At 41.6% G+C, this 19,885-nt stretch overlaps 1 protein-coding gene across 1 annotated transcript; it reads right to left on the bottom strand.

Moving 5' to 3' along the window:
- Positions 1 to 10,718: 10,718 nt before the first annotated feature.
- dhodh (dihydroorotate dehydrogenase) lies at positions 10,719 to 19,800 on the bottom strand. Its single transcript, XM_021607154.3, has 9 exons — positions 19,677 to 19,800; positions 19,014 to 19,223; positions 18,019 to 18,218; positions 15,723 to 15,805; positions 13,957 to 14,144; positions 13,350 to 13,463; positions 12,150 to 12,303; positions 11,854 to 12,013; positions 10,719 to 11,743 (listed from the first exon to the last, which is right to left on the bottom strand). The coding sequence occupies exons 1-9, from the start codon at positions 19,692 to 19,694 to the stop codon at positions 11,650 to 11,652; spliced, it is 1,221 nt and encodes a 406-aa protein (XP_021462829.3). The 5' UTR covers positions 19,695 to 19,800; the 3' UTR covers positions 10,719 to 11,649.
- Between the last annotated feature and the right edge of the window lie 85 nt (positions 19,801 to 19,885).

The following is a 19,885-nucleotide window of genomic DNA, read 5'->3' on the forward strand; positions in this document are numbered from 1 at the left end:
TGGAAATGGATGGGGAGAGGCTGATATGTCAGAGCAGAGGTCTTGCTGGCAGAGATGAGATAAAAGCATATTTCTCCTGCAGCACTACCATGACATACATTATCTGACACATGGCTGGTCATGTGACACAAGGCAAGGCTCAGGAGAACACTGGACTGTCAAATGAACCGCTTACTGGGAAAGAGAGAGATGGGGAGGAGGGAGAAAGAGAGGAGAGAGAGAGAGAGACATGATTAAAATATGCTGCTGTTGTTTGTTGTTAATTTCACAATCTAAAAGTGGACCTATAATTTGGGTTGTATCATTACAGCACAACTAACAATCTGACAACACTGTTTGTAAGTCGGTTTGCATACTGTATATACCCAGCACTTTGACTCCGTGGCCACCATAATGACAGCATTGTTCATTTCCCCAGGCACTCTGGACATTGACAGCCCATCTGTGGTTCATCTAATTATGATTTGAGATGACAACAAGTACTCCTTTTTGTGTTTAGGAAACCTCGAAAGTTACTGGCTAATTGCATCCTTAAACTGCCCCTGCAGACATCTCTGCCACCCAACCAGCTGAAAGGTAGTTATTAATGAGAGGGCGTTCTCAGCTCAAAGTTAAAGTTCCTACTGCCTAATTGTCAATCTCAAATAGTTGGCACCAAATATGCTGCCAGATAAAGATGAGAAATCCAATTATGGTAATGAATTTCACTTCAGGCACTGTCTTTGGGTAACTTGACAGGTTGTATATTTTTTTCCAGTAACAACGAGCAACTCTCTAGTAAACAAGGTGCTACTTTAAATGTCTTGTTAACCTGCCAAGTGATTCACAGACACATTTTAGGCTTAAAAGAAATAAACACATGGGAATCATTGTATTGAATTTCTAGCAAAAGCTATTATGTTTTGGTTCATTTTGATGTTTTTCATTTTCATGGTCTATTGGTGTGCTGGTGAGGGACAGAAACACAGAGTCCTTGTAGGCATCTTAGCAACATTGTGTTTGGCGAGGTTACATTAGAGTTGGTTCAGCCATTACACACAGGTGGGAGCACTGTTAGGAAGTCAGGCAAAATGTAATGTTTCTTGTGGCTACACTTTTATGGAAAAAGAGATGACGTAGCCTGCTTGCTCTCGCTGTGTGACTTGCCAGTCTGAGGTTAGTGAACGTACCCATTCACATCGCTGAGTGAAATTGTAAGGTCAAAAACTTTGCAAGACATCAAAAAACGTAATGAAAATGTTTTACCGTCTTGGAATTGTGTATTAGGGAATGGACATGACTTTAAGCTTGTATTCTACCAAAAGATAAAGGTTGAAAAGCAGATGGACTGTAGCATTTTTTTAAGTGCTAAAAAAGTGCATTTCCCCATTGCAATTATCATGTTTCTAGCAACTCTGGAGATAAGGCAGGCTGGCATTAATCCCTCCTGTTACTCTCTAGAGAGTGTAGGTTTCGGATGCAAGGTGCCTGAGGGAAGCTCCTATTATTACCACCCAGGTAAATAGGACCCAGACAATTAACAGGAAGAACATTGTGTCAGCTACTGATAGCGCTCTTGGAACAACATCAACAAACAAACCTCCCTGTCAAATATCGCCATTCATTCCTTTTTTTTTTTTAATTAAAGGACACAAAGATGCTTTCCTTTAAACTAAATAAATTACATTTGCCAGTAAAAAAAAGGAGAGACCTTAAGGCATTTGTTATTCACAGAGAGATTTGAATATGTTTACGACACGTGCATGGAGCCAGACAGTGTATTTTAGTCACAGTTTGGAGAGCTGTCACAGGTTTGTTGTCTGAAGGTGGGGTGGTGCACCATACAGGCCATTCAATGATCAGAGGCACCATTGATAAAGACAAAGATCAATTCACTATATGTAAAATATTCATCCACCCTCACTCTTGTGAGCACTTGTGATGTGGAAAAAACATTGGATTTGAAAAAAGGTCATCAATGTAAACGGTTGTTTTGGTGTGTTTTCACAACAGGATAATATCATGGTAACCAAATTCCAACATAGACAAAACATAAAATATGTTGAATTTGCACCTTTAAAACAACGTCGGATCTTCTCCCATCCAGGGTTTTAACCAAACCCTGCTTAGCTATGATATTAGTCACTGACTATTACCAAAATGCTATTGTGAGAATGATTATTGCGAGATCTCCACTTAAAAACGAAATAGATTCACTGTTGCTATCAAAGTCATTCCTAAAGGTAGGTTTAACAGAGACAAATGAAATGTGACCATACTTAACCACTCATATAAAATCAAGGATGCTATTGAGGCTTCTATAACATTTGCAAAGTCATCAACAGCTGTTTCAATTCAACCCAGAATTCAACTCAAAATAGACAATACAATAGGCCTAGGGTTTCTACCCTGGATTTTAAATGTCATGAAATTTAGTGACATTGAATTGTGTTTGGTTGTCAATGCAACCAAATATCAACATTTGAAGGAGATGTTTCTTCTGCTTGGATAATTCCATCTGTGCCACTGACTTTGTGTAGTTTTAATTCCAGTTTGTCTCACAAATTCACAATTTAAATGTTGGATTCACATCTCCAAAAATGTAAGTTAAAGAATTGGACTAAATCATCTCAAACTTTATTTACAGTGCATTTAAAGTTTGATTTGATTTAGTACTATTCTTTAACTATGATTCTTGGTTGAGATGGAGATGTGAATCCAACATATCAATTATTAATTTGTAGACAAACTGGAATTAAAGACAGACTGTCAGTGGCACAGATGGAATTATACAAGCAGAAGATACAGTGCATTCAGAAAGTATTCAGACCCCTTGACTTTTTCCACATTTTGTTATGTTACAGCCTTATTCTAAAATGGATGAAATTGTTTTTTTTCGCTCATCTATCTACACACAATACCCCATAATGACAAAGCAAAAACAGGTTTTAACACATTTTTTGCGAATGTATAAAAAAATGAAATCACATTTACTTAAGTATTCAGACTCTTTAATCAGTACTTTGTTGAAGAACATTTGGCAGAGATTACAACCTCAAATCTTCTTGGGTATGATGCTACAAGCTTGGCATACCTGTATTTGGGGAGTTTCTCCCATTCTTCTCTGCAGATCCTCTTATGCTCTGTCAGGTTGGATGGGGAGTGTTGCTACACAGTTATTTTCAGGTCTCTCCAGAGATGTTAGATCGGGTTCAAGTCCGGGCTCTGGCTGGGCCACTCAAGGACATTCAGAGACTTGTCCCGAAGCCACTCCTGCATTGTCTTGGCTGTGTGCTTAGGGTCGTTGTCCTGTTGGCAGAGGTATAAAGTACTTAAGTAAAAATACTTTCAAGTACTACTTACGTTGATTTTTGGGGGTATCTGTACTTTACTATTTATATTTTTGACAACTTTTACTTCACTACATTCCTAAAGAAACGTATGTACTTTTTACTCCATACAGTTTCCCTGGCACCCAAAAGTACTTGTTACATTTTTAATGCTTAGCAGTACAGGAAAATGGTCCAATTCACGCACTTATCAAGAGAACATCCCTGGTCTTCCCTACTACCTGATCTGGCGGATTCACTAAACACAAATGCTTCGTTTGTTGGAGTCTGCCCCTGGCTATCTGTCAATAAAAAAAAGCAAGAGAATTGTGCCATCTGGTTTGCTTAATATAAAGAATTTGAAATTATTTATACTTTTACTTTTGATACTTAAGTACATTTTAGCAAATACATTTACTTTTGATACTTAAGTATGTTTAAAACCAAATAATTTTAGACTTTTACTCAAGTAGTATTTTACTGGGTGACTTTCACTTTTAATTGAGTCATTTTCTATTAAGGTATCTTTACTTTTACTCAAGTATGACAATTGGGTACTTTTTCCACCACTGCCTGTTGGAAGGTCAACCTTTGCCCCAGTCTGTGGTCCTGAGAACTCTGGAGCAGGTTTTTATCAAGGATCTCTCTGTATTTTGCTCCATTCATCTTTCCCTCAATCCTGACTAGTCTCCCAGTCCCTGCGGCTGAAAAATATCCCCACAGCATGATGCTGCCACAACCATGCTTCACAGTAGGGATAGTGCCAGGTTTACTCCAGACATGACGCTTAGCATTCAGGCCAAAGAGTTCAATCTTGGTTTCATCAGACCAGAGAATCTTGTTTCCCATGGTCTGAGAGTCTTTAGGTGCCTTTTGGCAAACTAGAAGCAGGCTGTCATGTGCCTCTTACTGAGGAGTGGCTTCCGTCTGGCCACTCTTCCATAAAGGCCTGATTGGTGGAGTGCTGCAGAGATGGTTGTCCTTCTGGAAGGTTCTCCCATCTCCACAGATGGAACTCTGGAGCTCTGTCAGTGACCATTGGGTTCTTGGTCACCTCCCTGACAAAGGCCCTTCCCCAGATTGCTCAGTTTGGCCGGGCGGCCAGCTCTAGGAAGAGTCTTGGTGGTTCTAAACCTTTTCCATTTAAGAATGATGGAGGCCACTGTGTTCTTTGTGACCTTCAATGCTGCAGAAATGTTTTGGTATCATTCCCCAGATCTGTGTCCATAGAGCTCCTGTCTCTGGAGCGTGTGTGTAGATTGATGAGAATTATTTATTTAATCAATTATAAAATAATGCTGTAATGTAACAACATTTGGAGAAAGGGAAGGGGTCTGAATACTTTCCAAATGCACTGTATTGTATCTTCTTCAAATGTTGAAATTTGGTTGCAGTGACAACCAAACACAATTCAATATCACTTTTGAAATACAATAAATTGTCTTAACTTGTCGACAACCTAACAAGTTATAAGTTGGATTCACATCTAAAACTCAATCAAAAATAAAAGCCTTCTAATATTAATCTCTCATTCAGTGGCCACTTTCCCCTACACATTCCTTAAGCCGATGTCCATTAGTGTACTGTGGGATCAAAGCCTATGGTTCAACTTCATTTATGTAACTACTTCTCATATCACAACAACTTGGATGGCCGTCACTATAAATACATCCTAACGCAGCAGTATAGTGTATTGGTTCCTGGTTCCTATCTCTGTCTGCAGGTACCTAACTGGCTCTTGGTGTGTGATCTCAGTCTGGGTCACAACAGGGCAGTATTGTTCTCTTGATCTGAGATCTGTACTCCACTCACAAACCCCTCCACTCTCATATGAACAAAACATGGAAATCAGGTCTTTGAAAACAATGCCGCCAGCAAGGTCATTTTCTAGAGCACATTGAGAGCCTTAGCATCAGTACGTGAAGTCTGTTGTGTTTTTCCCCTCTACACTTCATGGCTTTTGAATTGTTAAACAATGTCCACCTGTGGCCCGGGTCTCTTTTTGTCTCTGGCAGGAGTACAGAAAACAGAGTCAGAGATCGCTCAGGGGGAACACCTACAAACTATACAACAAATCTCTCTCCAGGTACAGAAACAAAACATCAGGAAGTATAAACTCATATGCCCTCAATGGGCCATTAATATTTCACCAAGATGCTGAGGTAAAAATGCTGCTCTGCTACTGATGTCTGAAAGCTATGCCAGAAAATATGTTTTCTGAAAATCTGACCTGCTGACATTCCTCTCCATGTATGTGGATTGATGAGGCTAGGGATCAGAAACGTACACACTTGAGCTAATTATCTAGCTTATTTTGTAAGCGATACATTTTCTATTTCTGAACCATCAATGAGTTTTTACTGACTGAAGAGTCATTGCTTGAGTGAGAAAGTGATGAGTATTGATTGCAGCTTAAAAGTAGCCAATAGCATTCATACCTAAAAGACACAGAAGGGAAAGATCAACAGTAGCAAAGTCTGAAAATATATATTTTTTTAAATCAACAAACTAATTTGAAGACAGACTTTTTCTACAATATCCAGTAAATAGTAAAAGTGGGTCAGGGACATGATGTTTTGTTATTATGTGTGTTTGCAAAGAGTTTTTAGTTCATACTCTCCTCTCAGACTAATAGGTCAATTCATTCATCCCAGTCTTAGCCTTGACATCAGCTACATTCACAGTCAATGCTTATTACCTTTTCTCCTCACTCCAATACTCAAAACTCTGACAGAAATGTAGACTGAATCACAAACAATCAGCTAGGCAATTAACTCAGGGACACACATTTCTGTCCCCTGGCAATGATTGAAATGAACAATAGAGATGCTGCATCATTTCAACCTGAAGGATAATTGAGTTTCCAATAGGGATGTCATATGAGGATGCCTGCATCATACAATCACAGCAGAGCAACGACAGGAAGAGACCAGGTAGGCTACCACTGCCACCCTCCCTTCCACCTCCCCTCCCCCAGCTTACCGCCATGTCAACTTGATTATTCACACTGCCTCCAAGTCATAAAGGCATATAATCTAGGGGTAAATTACATTGAAATAACTATGAAAGACTGATTCTATTCTTTAGAAAAGCATCAAAACACAGAATAATACATCCTCCACTCACAGCTCCAGATGTTCACAGACCCACCATCCTACTGCAGGTGTGAGGAAGAGAGAGCGTGACAGATGGAGAAAGGGATTTTTGTCCAAGTCTAAGATGGCTGTTTTTCCCATACTTAACTTTAGATGGAGCACGGAAGAACTCACTTGATAACGAAACAGCTCAGTCTACCCTGTCAGTCACTGAACCGCCGTTGTTCGTACTATTGTCTCCCATGTTCTACTACCCTGTTTGTTTCACAGTCTCCTGAGCCGATAAGAGCAGCTGAAGTCCCATATGTTTTCCCTGCATGGCTCTGTACTCTGTGTTTTCTTGGGTTATCAGCAGCTGTGTTGTTATATAACACCCAAATATCTACAGGACATAGCTAAATAAAGATCAAATAGAACCCAAATATTAGTACAGGACCCACAATAGCATTTTACAACCTTGTCCATTGCTTTTATTGTATACGTTCTGAACTGTTATGTGTGTGTGTGTGTGTGTGTGTAATTCTATCAAGAGAGTATCTGATAATGGGCTTGGAAGGGAAGTATGGATGACACAGCCCTTGCCTCTCACACCTGTGAATGCCAGGACCCAGAGGCAGTGTCTCCCCTGGCATTCACACTAACACACACATTATTATTATTTGGTTGTATCGTTTCTTTTTTTGAATGTGTGTCTTTAGTTGTCGTATGTGGACACATTCTTGTCGAACCTCTCATTCCAAAATCATGGACATTAATATGGAGTTGGTCCCTGCTTTGCTGCTACAACAACCTCCACTAGATGTTGGAACATTGCTGTCGGGACTTGCTTCCATTCAGCCACAAGAGCATTAGTGAGGTCGGGCCAAGTTCTTCCACACCAATCTCGACATGCTGAAATAGGAAAGGGCCTTCCCCAAACTGTTGCAACAAAATTGGAAGCACAGAATTGTCTAGAATGCCATTGTATGCTATAGCATTAAGATTTCCCTTCACTGGAGCTAAGGGGCCTAGCCCGAACCATGAAAACAGCCCCAGACCATTATTCCTCCTCCACCAAACTTTACAGTTGGCACTATGCATTGGGTCAAGTAGCGTTCTCCTGGCATCCACCAAACCCAGATTTGTCCGTTGGACTGCCAGATGGTGAAGCGTGATTCATCACTCCAGAGAACGCATTTCCACTGCTCCAGAGTCCAATGGCGGTGAGCGTTACACCACTCCAGGTAACGTTTGGAATTGCACATGATCTTAGGCTTGTGTGCGGCTGCTCGGCCATGGAAACCCATTTCATGAAGCTCCCGACAATTAGTTATTGTGCTGACGTTGCATCCTGAGGCAGTTTGAAACTCGGTAGTGAGTGTTGCGACCGAGGACATTTTACGAGCTACGCACTTCAGCACTTGGCGGTCCCATTCTGTGAGCTAGTGCGGCCCACCACTTTGCGGCTGAGACGTTGTTGCTCTATACGTTTCTACTTCACAATAACCGTGCTTAATATTGACTGGGGCAGCTCTAGCAGGGCAGATGTTTTACGAAGATAAGACACAAGGGTATAGCAACCACTTCAATCAAACTACATTCCAACACGCGGTTGTGTAATTTACTCAACTCAATGACGATGCCATATGGTCCTTGTATCATGGCATAGCAGCAGAATCGTTCTGATCCTTTTGAACACTGAGCACAGAGACACACTCACAGAGCACCAGGTGATTTAGGTGACCTGAAAGGATGACCGCTGTCATTCCTGCCTCAGGTGCTCTGTTTATGTTATGCTGTTTGTCTGACCTATTCCTACTTTACAATCCAATTGTAAATCATGAGAGAAAAGCTCTGTATGGAATGCCAGGAGTAAACCCGGGTCTACATGTTTGACCAATCAGATCAGCTCTGAAAAATATCTGAAGTGAAAAGATCAGACGCAGTGATTGAGAAATAGTATTAAAAATACCACCTAATGTAGCTACAGTTTATACTGTATTCTCCATATATCCACTATTGTTGGATCATGTCCAGCCACAACCTTCAAGGTTGATTAGTTTCAGCTCTACTCAATTCTAATTTCTCTTATGATTGGAGCATATGAAACAACTAGATACGAGTCCCTTCGAGTTAAACAATAGTTTGTTGACTTTGCTGTTGGATGTTCAATGCACATCAAAGGAAACACAAATATCACATTTAAGTAAACGGCATCATCTATAAAAGAGAACTATCATTGGACTGGACCGAGAGGAGAGGAGAGGGAGGGGACATCAGTACAGAATTAGACCAGCAATTTGAATATTATAGCCACAGTGTATTCCGCCAGCAGTGAGTAGTTCATATGGTGCTATGTGACGCAGTCTCCTAATTCGTTCAGGGGAAAGTCAAAGAGTCAGGACCCAAAAATAAATGAGGGTAGTCCATTTTTCTTTTTTCACGTTCTTTTGCATGCTCCAGGAACAGAGAGCAGCTGTTAAGTTTGGTCAACATGTTTTGTTTACAAGCTTTGCATGCAGATTAGGGGCGAGAGTCTATGTGTATTGGTATCCACGTGTTGTTGGACTGACTCACTGTAGTCCGTGTTCTCTGAACGAACGAGGATGCCTAAATCAGAGAAGGTAAGTACTTACAGTCATTCAGTGCTATTCCTGGGGGCTGAGGGCAGCTGTCAAGACATGTCTCCACACAGCTGCTACTGCTCAGAAGGCGCTGAATCACACCATCTGGGAACAGGAGTGACTATGAACCACTGCTGACAGCAGGCAGAGATTCACACTTACAGCACACCTGATGACTGGAGAGAAGTGCAGATGCATGCGGTCATATATAATAACACCCTTAAACGGTTCACAATATATTTTTAAATGAGTTCAATTGAAAAAATGAACTGAAAAATCCTAACTGAAATGGCGATTTTTCACTTCGGAAGTCAAAAAATGGCCTGGACTAAATTATAAAAAATTGTAATTAATTTGTTTGCAGGCAAGTTCTTGTTCACTGTGTAATTTATCTCACCTGTGGTAATTTGCAGGTGCATAAAGGGTACAAATTCACTTGGGTGGTGGACCATTCTCGATACACACGGGAAACTGCTGAGTGTGAAAAACTCAGCAACATTGTTTTAAGGCTTAAAAATCCTTCTTTAACCCGTCTCCTCCCCTTTAACTACACAGATTAAAGTGAATTTAGCAAGTGACATCAATAAGGGATAGGAGCTTTCACCTCAGTCTGTCATGTTTTGTGTGCATTTGACCAGATCTGTATAACCCTAAGATGATGTGCACTGGATCTAAATAGGAATGGTGTTTAGAGAATCATCTATGAACTAACTCTGAAAAGTGGTCTCTCCTCAGATTGTCAGATGGGTCTGTTTTGTTTAGAGGCCAATCTTCTCTGTCAACACACTCCTTTTCTGACAAATCCAGCTTTTGGGGAGTAAGTCTGTCTGTCTGCACTGGACCCTCAGGAGGAAGAGAAGGATCCCCCCACAGCTGGTTCATTCTGACCTACATGTATTCTGAGATCAGAGGCAGTGGCCAATAGATCGGCAGCAGGACCCCCGGAGTCAGTGAATCAGGAGCTAGGGAGACCCTCCAGGAAATGTGTTAGTGTGTGAGCACACTAAGAATAACATTTATTTACCCACAATGCTACAGTACTGTGCCTCTGAGTTAAGCCAGGCTGATATCTAAATCACGAGCACTGTGTTGTCACCGATGCCTAGTCTATATATTGCAGAGATGCAGTTCAATTAAGGGGAAGACAATTCCATTTTTATAAGCATTAAAATTCCCCTATATCAATCCTCTCTATTCAAAACCCAGCAGTCAGACCAGACATTCAGTCAACATGGATTATCAGAGAAGGTAAGATTGCTTTTGTGCCTGCTTGAATTCTCATGACCCCTTAGGCAGGACTCAACGTTAAGAGCATTACCTTCTTTACCCTAGGAATGTATCGAACCCACTCATGAGAGTAGTGGTGAGAGATTATTCTGACACAGAAAAATATATGTACAATGGACAAACTCTGGCAAAAACATTTGCTCAGGGGATGGTGAGTGAGTAACTACTGAAAAAGAGCTATAATGCCGTAACAGGGCTTTTATAAGGCCATAAGGAACATGAAGTGGGCAATCTCTAAAGAAGTCAACTGGGGGAGAAGAAGTACAAGCCAGGCTCTGAGAATAACAGGAGAGTACCAACAGGTTCCGATAGCCTCAATAAGGTCGACTCGGACTTTGATGATCAACGACAGCATTTCCCGTGCCACCCAAAAAACATGCACATTGAGCATGGAATACCAAAATAAGATATGGACAGTCAAGACATAAGAATTTAAAAATTGACATTTATTCTTGCCTGAGGCGCGTGCTCGAAGGTTAATGTTTCTCAAATAGCTCAACTATATAGTTTAATGTACATTACTTAACATACATTAAGTAACCCCTTGACATTAGACTCGTAACAGGAGGCATTACAATGCAATCTATGTAACAGGTCAGAAATAGGACAGAGAACCATCAGTGCATCCTCTTGGACTTGGCTCTCTTTGTCACTCACCTCTTATTCTGGTACACTTCTCATCCGTTATACCGCTGAGAGTTAAGGCAGTTTTTACCATCTTACAGTGGGATCATGTGTATTTAAAGCCTGCTGACATTAGGCAAGGAATTGTGCCATTGCCCTTTCTTTAAATGTCAAAGTTGTTATATTTCCTCAGTGTTTAACTGACTACTGCTGCAAGGCTAAATGGTAATTGTCAGGTAATTGTCATTCCTCTCATTGCTAGGTGATCAGCTCTAATTTCAGACCAGGTCTCCATTATGTGGGTAGCAGTTCAGCGATTTACAAGAGACGTGCAGTTAAGCACTTTGAATGGAAGTTATTTGTGAAATAATGTTCAATTTCTATAGTCACATAGTTCTATAAATAGCAGCACACAGTATTTCTGAATAGAACACACATTATATTTACATAATTTAAACAGAAAAACAGATTTTCTTTTCACATACATTACACATGACAATGTGACTTCTAGTGTCAAAATACCGTTAGCACTTTGGTGTCATTTAGCACAATACTGCTGTTACTGCTGTAATATTTGTGTGCACAGGTATCATTCTAGCCAGGCGTTACATGAATTGACCAGGCAAACCACTTCATGTATTATAGACTTCAAGTAAAGGCAGGAAACTGACAAAGGCATCAGTCTGTACTGTAGTCAGTCTAACCGACTGATATTGACACTCAGAGCCTTGATCATTGTCCCTCTCTAGACTGTTGTTGAAATTTCCCCTCAGCTCCTCTATGGTCAGCTCCAACAGCATCCGATATGTTCGCAAATCCTTGTTCTCTGTAAAACATAGGATACAGTCAGAATATTACAAATAGAAGCAATTTGATTAGATGAAACCACATTAAGTCATGCAGGTAAAATAAAAACACATGCAAGTTCACACTTACTTTAAAAGCTGTTCTAGTTCCCTTTTGATTTTGGTGACAACTGGTGGACCCTGATAGGTTAAAGAGGTGTACAACTGGACCAATGAGGCTCCAGCACAGATCTTGTCCATGGCATCTTGTCCACTGGCTACACCCCCAACTCCAATAATTGGCACCTTACCTTCAATGAGAAAGAGCAATATTGGATGAATGAAGAGAACATTCTATACACCACCACCCACAATCAATCAGGCCAGTATCAGCTGCAGCAACAGCCATTAGCAGTGTTGTGATGATCCTTCATTTATCCTACCTACCTTTTGTCAAGCTGTACATCTCTCTCACAGTGCGTGTAGAGAGATCCTTGATGGGCTGGCCGCTCAACCCTCCCACCTCTTTACTCTGGGGGTCCTGTAGGGTCTCAGGCCTGGATACTGTCGTGTTGGAGACCAACAGCCCATCCACACCAAGCTAAAACACAAATCATGATTACCCATTTGACCTTACCCCATAATACCAAACCTAATTGTTCCAGGCACACTTGAATGAATACACTCAGGCTGTGTTTAGACAGGCAGCCCAACTCTGATCTTTTTTTCACTAATTGGTATTTTGACCAATCAGATTAACTCTGAAAAAGATGTGATGTGAAAAGATGTGATTGGTCAAATGACCAATTAGTTGGAAAAATATCAAAATTGGGCTGCCTGTCTAAACGTAGTGTGTTCGTTCACGTGTGCCTGGAACAATTAGGATGCTACACTAACTCCAATGGAATACAGAACTCACTTTTAAACAGAAGGATCATGAAAAATAAGTTACGATTTGTTCATCTTAATTCTCAATGATTGGACTGTCTGACAAATTTATTGTAACGTATCCAATACTCTTCAAATATCTGCTGTGCTTTCTATTGGTCTTTTTCCATTTGGAGTCTGTCCCCTTAAATGAACACAGAAAAACAGAAACAGTCCCCTTAACATAGAGAGTGGATAGGAGGCAACACTAATGCATTCAAATCAATTTGGTGATATACGTCCTCTGCTGGCTAAGACCCACGGCAGCAGGACTGCTCTGATGACGGCTACAGAACAGAAGCCGACTACGTGAGTGGGGTGAGAAGTGTGCTCAGCAAACAGGAAAAACACAGATGACCAAAGTAACCAGCCCCAAGTCATTGGGGGCTATATACTGTAGGTTAAGGCTTGGTGAGTAGGCTACATAGAGAAGCCCACAGAACCACACTGACCCCCGCGTGGCCCGGCCCCCGACCGACCCCCGCGTGGCCCGGCCCCCGACCGACCCCCGCGTGGCCCGGCCCCCGACCGACCCCCGCGTGGCCCGGCCCCCGACCGAACCCCGCGTGGCCCGGCCTCCGACCGAACCCCGCGTGGCCCGGCCTCCGACCGAACCCCGCGTGGCCCGGCCTCCGACCGAACCCCGCGTGGCCCGGCCTCCGACCGACCACAGCGTGGCCCGGCCTCTGACTGACCCGTGTGGCTCGGCCTCTGACTGACCTCTGTGACCACATCAGCAATGTCCTGCTTATCCTGGGCGGTGAGGTCAGGGGCAATCTTTACCAGTACAGGTGGCCTGCTCCCCCCCTGTAGGGCATCACGCTCCTTCAGCACCTGGATGGGGGAGGTGGAATGGGGGGGGGGCAGGAGGGTACAGGGATACACACGAGCCACCACAGACACACAGTCAATGAGATCCATCACATCCACACAGGTCAATAAGATTTAACAATGTACAGCACAACACGGAGACCAAACAAGAGCAATACAGCTGAGCAGTTGTTCCTAAGGTTAATCGTGTTCAAGCCAAACAGCGCTATGCTGTACTTGCTTGTGTGATGTGTATGTTGTCTAATGGGAAGTCAATTATCTTTTGACATAGAAATCTATATGAAAGCTCACCGTCTATATCAATAAAAGTTGAACAGAACTGAACAGAAACACCAGACTTCAATAAAGGAAAAGTTGCAACAACATGCTCTCTGGAAAGCCAACTGTAAACATAAAATAAATAACATATATGATATCACATCTGAGTGTGACATCCTGGGTAAATAAAGGATATATAAATCACATCTAGGTCAGCCAAAAATTGCCAGCCACTGACCTTGTACAGCAGTTGTCGCAGTTCCCCTTTCCCCTGCAGGTCCCTGAGGCCTGGGGTGTTGGGGCTGCTCACGTTCACCACCAGGTAATCAGCCAGAGGGCCCAGCGTCCGCACCCCCTCCAGGTAGTCTGCTGCTGCATCCTGCGACAGCTTGTTCTTTCCCAGGTTGATGCCCAGGGGCAGGCCAGCTAAAAACACGCAGACAACAGGATTTATTCCAGTTATAAGTCCCTGGGAGAGGTTAAGGTCAGAACATAAATAGAATGCCAGCGACTGAATTAATGAGAATACATTGTCCGCAAGCGTCAACTGCGTCACGAGCGTATAGTGCATCAAATTACGCCTCGATAACACCAACAGCGTCTTTGCATTTTGGTACACCAGAAGTACCCGCATTTCCAATGGAACGCTGTGTTCGCCTTGCAGCATTGAGTTGCAGAGGCAGTTGCAGTGCGCTCTGTGTGGCGCATAAGTTGGATATATCGAATGTATGCATTAACCTGTATGCATAAACAGCTTGACAGAGACGGTAGGCGAAGGTGAATGTTGCACACGTATCCAGATGATGCTGAGTACCATTTTGGGCAACACCACTGTCGGTGTGATCGAGGCATTAGGAAGCAAGTACATTACGGAGCAATGCTGGTGAAATTAGCAGATCAATTGTAAAAAAAAATAATAATAATTGACTGTTGGTGCATTGTTACCTCTGGAATTGTGAAATGTATAATTAAAACGTGTCTATTTAGTGTTTAACTGTGCGCCAACATCATGTAGGCTGGTGCTTGTGAAAAACTACATTTAGAAACTGGATTTGGTTTTGGGAATGATATATCACGTGAACAACAGTATCACCGTTGTTACTGACAGCCGATTGGATTGAAATGCAGCTGAAACAACGTGCATGGTTAGCGAGTGCCTTGGTTGAAATGAATTAAATCTGTTCCAGAGATTGAGTGGGTTGTTGGTACAAAGGGAATTTGAGGAATTGTTACGCTCTTCCCTACTTCACTAAGTAAAGTTGTATGGTTAAAAAGGTCAATTGGGTTGTAGGCTATGGTTTATCTGACAAATAGATTGCCTATTTGAAAGCAATACAGCGGCCTACCTGTTTTGATGATGGGCATATAGTCTCTAGGCTACTATGGCTGGAAAACCTAGAATGAGGTAACACAGATTTCAAGAGACTATACAACTGTTTATAAACCGATTTCCATTACAATTACGGCTTAATAACTCGTTTACGTTACGTTGTTTATGTGAATTAATGCTTGCCAGTCTCGCACAAGCAAATTCACGCGGTTGACGGACACCCCCCTTGTGATTTCGGCTTAATGTCCCAATCGAAATCAGTGGGGCACATTTTGTTACGAATGCTCTATTTTACTGAAAACTAGTGAAATATGCCAAATTATATTCAATCAAACGCTCTTCATCAACGATATAAAGCAATGTTTTAAAAATACAACGGTGAAAATGTTTTGTTGACAAAAACATTTCAGTTGTTTGCTTTTTGACTGTCAATACAAGACAGTATGGGCAGGATAGACTCATTTGTAAGTGTTTATTAGCTGATCTGCAAGAGTGCGACTGGTATTAGGAACACCTCTCTGAGGCAGGGGAAAGGGAATGTCCATATAAAAATACAGGCAGAGGATTATAGTATAGTGTAGTTGGCTGTGTGCCTGAGACACTTATAAGCTCACTGTCAAACCCATCTATCAGTCTGACAGACAGGACAGAAACAGGAGTTGTGTCTCTAGTACCTTTAGTCAGCTCTACCTGGGTGCCTTCTCTTGCCTTTAGTCTCTCCCGTGCTGCTGCAAGACCACAGCTGTTGAACCCATATCTGAAACATACCCACAACATAAGAGGTTAAGTTCATGTAACACACAAAAAGCCATTCTTTTGCCAAAAAAGCAACTATAAGGAATTTGGGATCCATTCCTTTATCATGCCATTATGATACAGTACGTGTTAATCCCTGATTTTCTAGGGTGCACATTCAATTAATTTGACTACTAAAATACATGAAAAAAATAATTACAGTCAGTTGAGTAAAACTGTATTAAACACCACCATAAGGAAATGAGGCCTTTAATCATCTAATGCACTCATCTTGACTTAACTTCTGGGAAGCTGTGTTGTTGTACACCTAGGAGTGAAAGAAGCACTCCGGCATTTTATTATATGAGGGGCTTGTTAGTCTGAGCATCTCACATCCTGGCATATCATCCATGCTAAATTGAATTAATCATATTGATTTGAGCCTAATATACAAAGACTTATTGTAATTTACTAACTACATTAAATACAAGACAAAGCTCCAAATGTATTGGGACAGTGATACATTTTCTGTTGTTTTGGCTCTGTACTCCAGCACTTTGGATTTTAAATTATATAAAAATGACAGCACTTTTTGTATATAGTCCCCCCCCATTTTAGGGGACCAAAAGTATTGGAACAAATTATTTTACATGTGTATTAAAGTAGTAAAAAGTGAAGTATTTGGTCCCAGACTCATAGCACGCAAATACTACACAAAGCTTGTTACTCTACACATTTTTGGGATGCAATTGGTGTTTGTTTTGGTTTTGTTTCAGATTATTTTGTGCCCAATAGAATTGAATGGTAAATTGTTTGTGTGCATCTATAAATTGTTGCTAGTTTGTGTATGTTTGCAACTGGTTTGGGATTATTCATTTTTTAAGAGAAGATAAAAACTTAAAGAAATTAATGTAAAATAAATGTATTGTGGCATTTTTGAGCCACTATTATTGTAAACACTTCTAAGTTAATGTGGACGCTACCATGATTACGGACAATCCTGTATGAATCATGAATAACGATGAATAAGAATGTTAGATGCACAAATATTATAACCGCTCACTCTTACAATGGCATGTGAGGTTAGCATCTAGCATTTTTTTTTGGGGGGGGGGGGGGCCAAAGTGACAAAATACACAATTTAATTTCTGTTGGGCACAAAATAATGTGTGAAACACAACCAAAACAAACATCAAATGCATCTAACAAATTTGTAGTCACAAGCTTGATGCTATCATTGCGTTATATGAATACGGAACTAAATACTTAACTTTTTACTACACAAGTGAATTTTTCCTAAAATGTTTGGTTCCCTAAAATGGGGAGACTATGAGCAAAAATGCTCTAATTACTGAACGGTTCACCTGATATGGATAAAAAAAAATCCCTCAAATTAAAGCTGACATTATATCATTCCAAAGTACTGGAGTACAGAGCCAAAACATTTTTTAAAATGGCGCTGTCCCAATACTTTGAGCTCACTGTATTAGCCCTATTGTTGTTGTTCTAGGGCAGTGTTAACATCAGTCAGTCTGTGGAATTTGCTATTCAAAACACTTAAGAAAATCACAGAACGTATCACACTCACCCCTGAAGAAATGGGATGGTTCTGGATATTTTTTCAGTGGTTTGCTCTTAAATGTTTAGAACAATGTCAAGCAAGCATAGACAGCCATGACAAAATGCACACTTCTTTATTGTGTAGCAATTATTTACAAATACTTGAATATATGGATTTACATTTGGATCTGGGATGCTTTTTCCTGAACTGAGGATTAACTTCTCTGACAACCAATATGTCCCTTCATATACACAAAGTACTGTGTTCTATCAACTCAATGTATGTTTGTGCCTTGGCATCCCATTTCACAGCACTTTCAGAGAATGAAAGCGAGCGCAACGAAGTAGCAGTGTAACACCCTGATAACATTAATTTGGCACCTTCTTTTCAGTTTGAAGAAGCTGTGCTACAACAAATATAAAAGGGAATTCATATTATAGTCTGTCACTAGCCTCAATGTAAAAAAGTTTTATTTTATTTATTTTTTATAAATGTGTAGGTGGCAGGCTTATCCCCTTTGAACAGAGTGGAGAATGACAAAATAAACTACCTGTGATGTCTCTGTTCGCTGCCGTTTGACACAGAATTCACAAGCTAAAAACATTCATCTATAATGAATGACAGTCAGCCATGCCATGGTTCAGTAGCCATGTCTTATTCATTCAAAACCGTACCGGTTGATGACCGCCTGGTCAGTGGTCAGTCTGAACACACGTGGTTTGGGGTTCCCCTCCTGGGGTTTGGGGGTGATGGTCCCCACCTCCACGAAGCCAAAGCCTAGTCTATACAGCCCGTCAACAGCCTCCCCATGCTTGTCAAATCCTGCTGCTATCCCTATGGGGTTCTTGAACTTACGGCCCATGACGTTCACTTCCTGGAATAAGAAGTAACAACTCCAGGTTAAAATTTTGCCTAAATTCCATGGAAGTACACAGTAACCAAAATAACAGTTACAACTTCGATTAAAAATGTTTATAATGGCCTCCTGGGTGGCGCAGTGGTTAAGGGCACTGTACTGCAGCGCCAGCTGTGCCACCAGAGACTGTCGTAACCGGCCACGACCGAGAGGTCCGTGGGGCGACGCACAATTTGCCTAGCGTCGTCCGGGTTAGGGAGGGTTTGGCCGGTAGGGATATCCTTGTCTCATCGCGCACCAGCGACTCCTGTGGCGGGCCGGGCGCAGTGCGCGCTAACCAAGGTTGCCAGGTGCTTCCTCCTACACATTGGTGCGGCTGGCTTCCGGGTTGGATGTGCGCTGTGTTAAGAAGCAGTGCGGCTTGGTTGGGTTGTGTATCGGAGGACGCATGACTTTCAACCTTCGTCTCTCCCGAGCCCATACGGGAGTTGTAGCGATGAGACATGATAGTAGCTACTAACAATTGGATACCACGAAATTGGGGAGAAAAAGGGGTCAAATTCAACAACAAAAAACAAACACATTTTTTTTTTTATAATGAGATTTGACTAGGGTGAGTCGAGACAGTGGGAGTGAAGGTTCTCAAACAAAGCATACATTCCGTTCTAATCTTACATCAGCACAAAGGCAATTCAGTGTAAGCAAGGAGAGTGAAAACACCCAACAGGAACGAACCTAGCCTGGTTAAACCAGACTGAACATAGCTAAATCTGTTTGCATGCCAGGCTAGAGGACACCTCCTCCCACACTGACCAGTGATGCTGGGTCCTGGTAGCGGTTCAGAGGCACCAGACCCAGGCCGATTAACCTCACAGCCATGACATGGGCTGTCTCTGCTCCCACAATCCTCTGCAGCAAGGGCATGAGCTGGTTGGTGTAGAAGCGCTCATCTCCCACAGCAGTGAGGTAGGAGACAAATAGGACGCTGCCGGACCCTATGATTTTCACTGCGTCCTTTAGACGCTGCAAAGAGAAATCAAACAATGTGATGGGAATAAACTGAAATATGATGCATACTGTTGTTGAAGCACATCAGGTGAACTGAGGGGTGTTGCAATTATTTTTCTATTACTAGATGACAGAGAGTGATCCTGAATACCCAGAGAGACTAACGTTACCAGCTTTGAACAACCCAGTGGGTATAATTCAGCATGTCTGAGTCTCTCTAGTCATTCAGGATTCAGCAAACAGTTAACTAGCTTACCACTTCACAGAGGCTGGTTACATGAAAAAGCTAACGTTAGCTAGCTAGTCACAGGGTAGCAAGCTAAGTTAGCTAGCTCACTTCATTCAACACTCTGATTGTAGAAGCTAACGTGAAGTGGCTACTGTCCAGTTTCGCTTACCAAATAGTAAAAACATTGTTCATGACAAATACAAACTATTAAAACATCACAGTTTCATCAATGACGTTACCTTCAGTTGTCCCGCCATGGATGTTACATCACTTTGCAAATGTCTGGAAGCATTTCTCTCACATTGCCGAGAACCACTTCCTGAATGTAATCTCACGATACTTCAAAGGCAGCTATGAACATGTCAAGTTAGAGTTCAATGATGATTCTGCAAGATAAAAATTACAATTTGTTATGATTAATATAATAAATTAATATGAGTAAGACAAA

The sequence above is a fragment of the Oncorhynchus mykiss genome, chromosome 6 (genome assembly GCF_057628025.1).
Source record: "Oncorhynchus mykiss isolate SJ-2025 chromosome 6, ASM5762802v1, whole genome shotgun sequence".
NCBI classification, from domain to species: domain Eukaryota; kingdom Metazoa; phylum Chordata; class Actinopteri; order Salmoniformes; family Salmonidae; genus Oncorhynchus; species Oncorhynchus mykiss.

What these genes read in the sequence shown, in the direction of transcription:
- dhodh (XM_021607154.3), bottom strand. An exon ending in GACCAGGCGGTCATCAACCG is followed by an intron (nt 15,806 to 18,018) that starts GTACGGTTTTGA and finishes GGTATGTTTCAG; the next exon opens with ATATGGGTTCAACAGCTGTG. An exon ending in CCAGGTAGAGCTGACTAAAG is followed by an intron (nt 14,145 to 15,722) that starts GTACTAGAGACA and finishes GCGTGTTTTTAG; the next exon opens with CTGGCCTGCCCCTGGGCATC.